The sequence below is a fragment of the Pocillopora damicornis genome, chromosome 5 (genome assembly GCF_964200805.1).
Source record: "Pocillopora damicornis chromosome 5, jaPocDami1.2, whole genome shotgun sequence".
In the NCBI taxonomy this organism is placed as follows: domain Eukaryota; kingdom Metazoa; phylum Cnidaria; class Anthozoa; order Scleractinia; family Pocilloporidae; genus Pocillopora; species Pocillopora damicornis.
In genome coordinates, this window is record NC_142674.1 from 27,107,159 (window position 1) to 27,117,756 (window position 10,598).

A 10,598-nucleotide genomic window follows, 5' to 3' on the forward strand; every position below is an offset into this window, starting at 1 on the left:
CATGACATTATTTCCCATCAAAAGTTTCTAAGCGAGCAATTTTACAAAATACACGACGGAGTGACATTTCCAGTATTATGGTATTTTCCGCTTTTATTCGCTTGAATGCAATTTAACCAATAAATTTTCATTTTTCTCCACAGCTTCTAATACTTCAAATGATATTCGTGTTCTGTTGTATGGTAGTAGCGTTATATGACAAAAGACTTAACAACCGATCCCCCGGGGAGCCATCCGCTAACAATTTGACATGCCAGCTGGTAAATCATTTTAACAGCGCACAGTTTTTAAGCTATCCATGTTATGTATCAAGTACGTTAATAAAGCATATTCTAAGTGAATGCCCTTTATTAAGATATATTACTCAAAAAATTAATAAAGGATAGTTTAATCAAGCTTTGTAAGTAAGTACTTACGTAGGTAGCATTTCGCAGCAACCGTGCGATTTCCAGGTCTGCCTCGAGAACGACCCAGTAGCGCTCGCCACACTGAACCGAATGCCCCTCTGCCAATATGCTCGCGAAGGATCAGGCGGTCAACTGCAATCTCCCATCCATCTGTGTTTACGTTCAGCTGATCCATCTCAACTTCATCGTCCCCTTCACTGAATAATTGCAGATGAAAACAAGACTTTAAATATCTGTGTTACCTATCTATCTTTTCCTTCTTTGAATCTGGTTTAACGTAACGTGGTAAAGATATCCTCTATATCCTCACTTTAATTTTTTTCTTTTCGTTTTTATTTCCGGCTGCTTCAGAAAATTATCACTTGCCAATGAAAAAATTATTGAAATAGGTGAAATTTAGATACTAATTTACTGAACGCATCGACCCAGAGAGGAGATTTTAATGAATAAACTTAGCGCCGACAGTGTTTTTCGGCATTTTACGTCATATAAATATCGTGCCTCCTACGCAAGAAATGAAATACTAATTAAAACCATCCGAAGTATTGTCCACAATCGATACATCGAGTAATATTATTATAAATCGGCCTACAAGACTCCGAGTGTATTTCAACTGTAGTTTCTGTAACAAAGAGTGACGAAGGGTCAAAGCTTCTCTTCTTCTTTAAAAGTACGTCACCCACAACCTGGCATACTGGTAACAAAAAAAAAAGATACTACACAAGATGTCAAAACAAGTGAAGGACGAACGAATCCAAAACAGACAGGATGTTAGGAAACATTTGACTGCCATTTGATAAGAACGGTTTTGAAAACTGCTGCTGGTTCGAAATAAAAAACCTTTTATTTTGGCCAGTGTGCTCTTAATGGTGAACATAGTCAGTCCGAACAGAAAAAAAAAGACTTATTTACTCAGCAGTGGCGCTTATCACTACTCTACTGAGACTTATTCAAGAGTTAGAAACTTCGGAAATAACCACACGTTCAGACATTGAGCATTAAAAAGGGAATTCACTTACCGCAGCCTAGGTGGCACCTCAGGTGGGGCTATTGTCAAAGGATATGTGGAAACAGATGAAAGAAATCGCTTCGTTGTGAGTAAGAATGACATCATTAACTAAATTAAAGCTTGCGACTCAGAAACCACGTGTAACTTATATTTGACTCTGTTGTCAAACAACAGGAGAAGGAATAAGGTGGGTTATCATGGTGATCACTTTCATATAATTTGTAACCTTTTTGTAATTTGATTAGTAATGGGCTTTGCCGGGACTGTAAGGGACCTTCAAAATCAGTGCTGGAAATGCACAATATGACCTGCTTAAAAAGGCTCCTTCGTGCTCCAAACACTGACGTATTAAAGCCACAATCTCAATCTACCATATGAAGACATCTTATTTTCGTATGGTAACATTTTACCTGTCTCACGGCGTTTTTTAATGTATGAAGTGAGCGCCAGTAGAAAAAGGACAGCGGCCAAAGGTCCCCCAATGTAGTACCACTCCAGTGAGCTGCTGGAGGGAGCCTCTGAATTTCCCGAAATATAATAATTGAAGAAGCTTAGTAGGAAAGGAATTTTCTGGTTGGCATTAAAAATAAAAATTAATATCGCCAATTATCCAAATAGAGAGCTATTTTTTTTTTGGTCCAAAAATTTACGTTGTTCATTGCTTGCGTTGGGTGGCCGGGAATAAACTTTTGAAAAACAGACGCAGATATGTTAATTTACAAAAAACAGGTAGATAGAAAGAGAAAGATTGGTGAAAGAATTACAGAATATGTATAATATACTGCTACTGTTTCAAACTCGTTTTGAAACAGGTTTTTCAAATTCCTTTCAAATTTCTAGTTTCCAGAAGACTAAAAAACCACTGGAAGAGGTTTCTGATGAACATAGAAGGCGGACGTGTAATTACATAGTTATTTACTGAAATTATATGTGGTTGCTTAAACAACTAACTTTTGACATTTACTGTCACAACAGAGCGAGCCACAGTTCCTGGCTTGTTACGTGCTTCACAAGAATATTCGCCATTGTCCTCTTCCCCAAATTCAGTAAGAGCCAGCTTACTCTTTTTTTCATCTAATCGTGTATCTATATCTGCTCTTTCTGTTATTTTTTCTCCATCTTTTCTCCACCTTATGCTTATTGTTTCTTCGTTGACTTTGCAGGTCAATGTGAGGGTTTCTCCTTTGGTGACTGTTATGTCTGTCTCTGGAACAATTTGAGCAGAGGCTTTTCCTGCATTGGAAAAGGGGCAATTCATTAGAATACTTGTGTCTCATTAAAAAATACAACTGCATTATAAACATTCCATATAACAAAACAAAACAAACAAAAACGTGGAAACGAAACGAGTCAAATGTGACCTTTTATGGGAATGCTTCGAATATGTTGCTTTAGATGGAAAAAAAGTAAGAAAAGTGTTTCGTAGTGAGTTTCGAAAGAGTTTCAGAACAAGCTTGAAGCCTTTTATGTTTTAAATTTCCTGGTTACTATTTCAATCGCCCAGGTCCTCCGCTGAAATTCTAAATCAAGGTCTTGATAATGTTCCATCTTCTCGTGTTCTTTTTTATCCGCCCTTGTATCAACAGGACACAGCAAGTGAGTCCTGCAACACGAAGTTTTTTTCTTTTCCACCAGTATGGTAGCAGGTCTGATTTCAAGTAGATGATCGTCCGTCTAAATTCTACAGGTCCACAACAACCTCATTAGGTCGTTTTCATCACTTCCTGAGGAGAGTGGACTTACTACATTTTCTCAAGCTGACGCGGTTAAATTTCCGTGGATAAATTGTGGAAATCATGAACGCAATTAGAATCAAGAACTCTTATGACAATTCAATCGATAGAGAATACTTCATGAAAAGTCTGTCCGTATAATATTTTACGCACGAGTTGGTAATATCGGAAATCGAACAGGTGTGCGCAGTGAACGAGTGAGATTTCTGGTACAAACCGACTCGCTGTTTTCCTTGTGTTTTTGTTCTGCATGCTTTCTATTCCGCATGATTCTTCACAGAAGTTCGTCAGTCATCGTTTGAAAGTAGTTTGACTCGTTAAACAGTCCTGAGAGCGGATTTTTATAATTTTACGAGTGGTTTGAAAAGCGGAACTATTCCATAAAAGGATTAATTAGAATGACGTTGGTACGCTCCGCGCGTCAAAAAGCACAATACTTCCCGATTAGATGTATCGTTTTCCTCACAAGTAAACAAGCGATACGCGCCATTTGATTGGTTCCCGGCTTCTTGGACCAGCTTACGAATAACAACTTATTTCGTGCCTTTTCAGCGTGTAAATCCGTAAATCCTAAATCTGTGATATTCTTCATCCTCATTAGCTAAGTCTCATTACGAGTTACAAAAGCCATAAATCAACTTTGTGGAAGAATTCTTTCGAACGCGTAATCGCTATTCGACCTCCGATTTCGGTCACGGATGGAAGTGTCTTCGTTTTAAGTATTTCCGTCTGTTCTAGTTTCCTTGTTCAATGTAGAGAATGCCAATAATGTGTCGCATGTAAAATTGGCTTTTGCGTCTCGCTTCCTTTTTGCTCTCTTCTGAGATTCTGAATCTCTCCATCTCGAAAGTCTATTCAGATTTTTCCAGTTTGAGAGTGCATTGCATATAGTCAAGTATTTCGAATCTATCAACTCTCTATAGCGCCACCACTTGTCATTTTTCCTTAGCGTTACTTTCCTACCCAGATCTACGCAGTTCTTTGCGTTTGTAATCATAAAGACCCAAGGACAATAGTATTAAGCATTCATATCAACCGTTTTTTGAATATCAGGCCCCGGTCGTTCGAAGGGTAGATAACACTATCCACTGGATAAAACTCTATCTGGTGGATAACGCTTTACGTTTCACTATCCGCCTTACTACAATTGGGCTCAGCTTGCCTAAATTATCTTCGCGCTATTCCTTTTCTCCGTCGCTATTGCCCTTGGACTTACAAGTTCACTTGAATGTCTCAATCTACTCTTTCGCTATTTCTCTTCTTCATTATCATCATCATCGTCATCATCATCGTCGTCGTCATCATTATCATCATCGTCATCATCGTCATCATCATCATCAATAGCATTACAACTGAACTCACCAAAAACACGCAGTGTTGCTGAGGAACTGGCTGTGTTTGCTTTGTTTTTTGCTGTACACTTGTAAGTCCCATTCATCCCTTTGGTGACTCTTGGCGAAACTAGAAATGATTCTCCTTCGTAATCGGTTTGATTGATACCAGATGGCAGGTCACCATTATTAAAAGTCCAGACGAAAGTTGGTGTTGGAATACCTGAGGCTACGCAACCAAGGTTTACGGAGTATCCTTCCGTAAGAAATTTGTTTTTCGGAGGCTCAATGATCTGAGGAGAGACTTGAAGTAAAAAGATCACCAAGCTCAACAAAGGGCCGCATTGTTCATTTCAACCCCCTCTGCCCCCTTCCTTATCCAACCCGAAATGAACTAGTTTCAAAATAAAAGCAAATTACATTATTGCCAAGTCTATTATTAATCCAAGGTTATTTTGAAATTAGTTTTCTTCACTTTTGATATAGGAAGGTATAAGTCAGCCCAATGTGACATCAAAACATTCTTTTATTTCCTTAAAAGATTTCCTATCATAGCAACAACCCAGGAGTTAACAACTTAGCTACCTATTTATTAATTTATTCATTCTTTTCTTACTGGTTGTTAGGTGTAATATCAACACCATGGTCAAGAGTACCAGTTTCTCTAAGTTCAAACTAGACATTTACTTTGAAGAATAGCCAAATAGTAATGGTTAAAAGGTTTGCATCAATGAAAAGTGTACATGGATGTTTCGCTTTCCAACTTCAGTAATAAATACTTAAATAATAATGCACTGATAGCCAATTTGACATTTTTGCACTTCTAAAAATGTACATGAAATCATGACTTGTCAGCCATTGTTATTTAAGAAGCAGAAAGAAAGGTAATTCAAAAATTTAAACGGACTTTTATGATAAATGCCGTGACAAAATATGGTGATATCTATAAAGTCAAAATTGCTCGACGCTCCGAAAGACAATCAGTTTTAAACTGCCCAAAAATTAATTACATGTGTCTGATCACGAAATTCATTTACATTTGTCATTTGTCATATAAGTCGGCATGTTTTCGCTCTTTAAATGTTATTATCAATTAAGTCCTTTTTTTTTTAATATTTTTAATCAATTTTGAAACTTTTGGGGTTTCAAGTCCTTAAATTGCATATGGTATCATAGAAACGATTTTATCCTCATCCAACCAAAGATATCTAAATTGATTATCGACTCAAGTTCTTTCAATATGTAAATAAGAACCGTACCTCCCGCCACTTCGATCCAGAAAGTTGAGTTTTTGCTTCCTTCGCTGTTGTTGGCGCTGCAGGTGTATTGACCAGAGTCTTCAAATCTCGCTTGGCGAATCGTGAGAGTGTTGTTGTTACCGAGATTCACCCCATCCTTAGTCCAGAGTATCTCAGGTGTAGGGAAACGGCTCAGAGAGCAAATGAACTGAAGCGACGAGTTATATGTAACCGACTGATTCTTGAGCTCAGGATTAATTTCAGGAGGACCTGGGCATAGAATTCAAAAGTATAAGTCAAAAAAGGTGAAAGTATGAAAAAAATTAGAAAATGAGAATAGAAACTGAAAGAAACAAAAGTACGTCAACGTTTAACTGTGACTGTAATATGAAAAGCTGCTTCATTTTTTCCTTAACTATTTTTAGCGCTGCATGTGTATTGACCAGCATCGCCATAAGTCACTCGATTAATCGTGAGCATGTTCCTGGTATTAACTAACTTTCCATCTTTTGTCCACTTCACCTCTGGTTTAGGAAAACCCCTCACGAAGCATTGAATTTGAAGTGTTGAATTTAATTTGACAGACTTCTCTCGCCAAGAATTTATTTCAGGAGGACCTTTTTAATTTTAAGAAGAAAAATAATAATTTATATAAAACTTGATCCCCATCCCCTCCCCCTCTACTTCTTTTTAACCGTCGTTCACAATCTTAGTGCAACTGTCTTTCTCTCCTCAGCTCTCCCCTGCTGTAAAAATCAAAGCTTGCAACAATGATTTTCACCAAGGAAAAATACTTAGCACCCGCTCGCGAAAATCACGCCTGTTCTACATGAAACTGTAATGATCTTTCTTTTTCTACTAAGGAAAAATTGCCTTTGTTGTTTGTGACAAAATATAAATATAGCATCTAAACTCCGGCAGAAAAAATAAAATGTTTTTAATTAAATGCGAATCATGTTTTTTTTTTACAGAGAAAACGGGGGGTAAGCTTCCATGGGTCACGGCTCTTGGGTCTTATCAACTAAGTTGAAAATGTAAGATGGCCACCGTAAAGATCTTCTTAGCCAACGTTTCGACCGTTAGCGCTTCGTCAGAGCTAACGCTCGAAAGGTCAGCTTTGATACTTTTTACGGTGGCCAATCTAAATTACCAACCCTGTTGGTAAAACCAAAGTATATTAAATAAAGAGTTTGACGTTTAATTAAAGGACAGTTGAAGGATATCAGTGCATCATTTTCTACCTACAAATGAATCCTTGACTTTCTCCTCATACATAAAACCACTTACATTTACAAGGCCGTGATTCCCGAGTTCTTGAGCAGTTAAATTCTAGAAGTAAGGTTATCCAAATAATCTTTTAGAAGTAATAAACGGTTGGAGATTAAGTCATCTTATTTATTTTAAAGAAAAAATCCCTTGAAAATAACTGCTGAAGGTTCCTGCCTAATTATCATTACAATCTATACATAAGAGTTTATCTATTTGAAAAAAAGTTTATAAATGCTGCATAGTTTTTTGAAGTTGTAAAACAATGGCGAAAACCCGCCATTGCACTTGTGTGTCACAAATTCACCAAAACTTCCTCTTGTCACTTACCGACTCTTTCCCGGTACTCGTTGCACCCAATGCAGACGCCATTCCAGGACGACCACGCCATACAACCTTTGAAAACAATAAGTTGTGCGCAAAGAGTCATATGTCATATTATCACTCTACCTATGCTCTTTACTTCCTTTGCTGCATTAATCTGCTGCTTGCCATAAAGGATACCAAAATACCTAATTATTATCGTCGATATTCTCAGTTTCTAATTTCCAAGGGGAAATCGAACTAACATCTCCAAGCTAAAAAGATTGATGGCTTGAAGCTTATAAATCACCCAACTTACAGTTCCCTATTTAAAAGCATCATTGGTGTTGTCTCAACATTTGTCAAGGATTTATCATGTTATAAGCCAGGGAGAGTGACACTGTTTTTTATTTCTCAAATGGATGAATGTGCAAAAATGTTAAAAAAAAACAAACTAGGATTTTAACGTTTTCAATTTTTAATTTTCAACTTTTCTGTAAAAGTTCCACCAGTATATGGCAGAGGCCTGAAACGTTGAAATTCAATTGTTGTGACAATTAAAAGTTTTATTTCTGTGCAACATCTTTGTCCACACATCCTCTGATCAACAGAGAAGAGTATCCTGTTTGAATCCCTCTATTGGGATCCATTTGTTTGTTCAACCATCTTTATCGACCCTTTATCCTGCCTACTGATAAATGATAGTTCAACCATGGCTACTTACAATCTGTTATATCAGTTAGGATGAGGATGTTAGGTGAACATGAAAAGAAAGATTCACATTCGATGAGTAAATTGGTGGCTCAACATAGCCTTGGAATACTTGACTAACACATCATAAGGTTAACAAACAAACTGAACTCGTCGTACTCACCCGCTTATGGATCCGGAAAGAACGCCGTGAAAGAGAAAAACAATTTTGAAAAGATGTTAATCCATTTATCTATTCATTTGTTTATTTGAACAAACCAGTTTTTTTGGTACGTCAATATATTACATTGAAATCGATAACTTGTTAAATCAAACAAACAATCAGCCACATATGACTGTTATCTGATGATAATTATACAAATATCATTTATTACAGAACTTAGCTATTGATTTTATACTAATACTGTCCACATCGGTAAAGTCGTTTGGATACTAACATTATAACATTAACAGCTATCACTAACTGTCACTGATATACACTTAGATAATTCTTTGCTATTTACGATTGTAATTTGCTGATCAGTAATCAGCCGGTGCAGAGAGTCAATAATGTATATTAAGCCACAGGAGAGTTACTTATTTATAGGAACGGATGATATTGATAGTTACCTTCCCTTTTGGCTAGGCAGAAAAGATAAGATAAGAAAGGAGGAACAGTTAATGATCTAAATAACATAGCTTAAGTTATGAAATAATACTTCATCGTAAAGTTCTACCCCCCCCCCCCTTTTTCCTTAGGAAAGGAATTAGGTTCCAGTACTTTCTCAACATATGGAAAGCGAGTATTAACGCCTAAATTTACATATCCCAGAGTAGGACGTGATGTTGGAAAAAGATTCTCCAGAAACTTAAGAGAAAATTATCAAGGATGGGTTGCATTTCTAAATTTCTGTTTAACCTCGTTCACGCCGGTTTCGCGTCAAGGGTTTGACTGATTTTATGCGTGGTATGACCAGCCCTTGAATTACTAGTGTTAAACTTTGTTTTACTTCTGTTCTGCGTTTGTCAGGCCTTACAATGATCCTATGGTAGACGCCGTGAACTTTTTTGTTTGCGGTCTTGGACGAGATTCAGTCGCGATCAGGAAGTAGAGAAAGTTAGCATTGCTAAATTGAATGTTCCTCGTCAGCTGTAACCAGCAGATCACAGGATGAGGGGCCAGTTATGGAAGTCTTTACTAATAAAATTGTACCGAAAGCACGAGTTGAGCTCAAAATTAAAAATAAAGCATAAAAGTAGACTTAAAACACAATGGATGTCAGCGTAAATTTCATTGGTTGAAACTGAAGTACTCCTTCATAACATCGGAGTTTTGCTACGCCTCGTCCTGCACTACAGCTTCTCAGCAAATTTGATTTCACATGCTCTCGTGTGTTTTCCAGTTCTGGATGCCAAATGTTTGCTTTGAACATGAGATTATTGAGGCTCCAATGATTTTTCGTTGTTCTGCTTCGCTGTGATGATAACCTAACTCTGTTTTTACAACACTTAATCGACATGCACTCCGAAAGGAGTAAACAATTCATACGCGGACCGGTTGTAAATAGGATCTTAGGCACTAAAGGAAAATATAATTGTCTTGAGCATAATTATCAAGAATAAGAATTGCGCGAGATAAACTAAATTCAACTTACCAGCTGAGTGATTGCAGAAGTGGCATGTGATAAAAGTTATAAAAGAAATAAAATTAAAACGTGCATCTGTTTCTCAAAAAATTCATTTGTTTATTGAGAAATGCTATGCACTTTTTCTTTCGTTTATCACCTGTACTTTAGTTAAATATGTTAACGTATACGCACTGTGAAGGTGCCATGCAAATAGATATGCTTTAAATGACAGAGAAACATGTACTTACGTTCTAATCGTTTTTCACAATTGCCAAGGCCAAGGAATAATAAAAAAAAATACATGAAGAACAGAAAAATAAATAAAATGAAAGTAATTAACTGCTAAGAGAGTTGACATTCATTAATCAGTCGGCTAAGACCTCTGCTCAACAAATAGTTCTGATATGAAACCATTTTCATGATTATGGCTTTAATTCTCATAATTAGTTTCAAGTAACTAACACCTCAATTTCACAGTCTAGCACAGATAACATTTAATTTTTTTGTAAACTGAGCCACTGAATCAAAATCGAATCCTTATCTACTTATGGTTCACACTGAATAAATATTTCCACAAGAGCCTAATTCAAAACGGTTTCAACAAGTTTCCAACCATAACTTAGGAAGCAAGGCGAATATCAGAATGCCATGTTTATTGATGATCATAATAATAATATTAATAAAACGAAAATTGTAGCTTTCATTATTACAAAAGTAAGCGACAGTGACACAAATATGTTACATGACTGTTACTGCAGTAGCGAAAAGACATGTGAAATCCGCCAAATAACTATAAAAAGAAAACATACTTACGATCTGTTTGCCCGTTAAGGTAGGAAATAAGAAAAAGAGATATGCTAGTTAGTGAGGCACATTTGTTATTGCCTACATTGTCCTTCAGTTTGGTATCGTGAAGTAAAAGCGTCTTTTTAATGGAACAGCCGGTAGTATGACTACGCGTCTTATTACACTTGCCACAACTGCTGGGTATTT

At 36.7% G+C, this 10,598-nt stretch overlaps 1 protein-coding gene across 1 annotated transcript; it reads right to left on the reverse strand.

Annotated features, from left to right (window-relative positions):
• Positions 1-387: 387 nt before the first annotated feature.
• Positions 388-7,414, reverse strand: LOC149046268 (peroxidasin-like). Its single transcript, XM_089206048.1, has 7 exons — positions 7,315-7,414; positions 5,740-5,988; positions 4,512-4,784; positions 2,368-2,649; positions 1,827-1,934; positions 1,427-1,454; positions 388-604 (listed from the first exon to the last, which is right to left on the reverse strand). Exons 1-7 carry the CDS (start codon positions 7,412-7,414, stop codon positions 388-390), a joined length of 1,257 nt encoding a protein of 418 aa, XP_089062174.1.
• Positions 7,415-10,598: the final 3,184 nt, after the last annotated feature.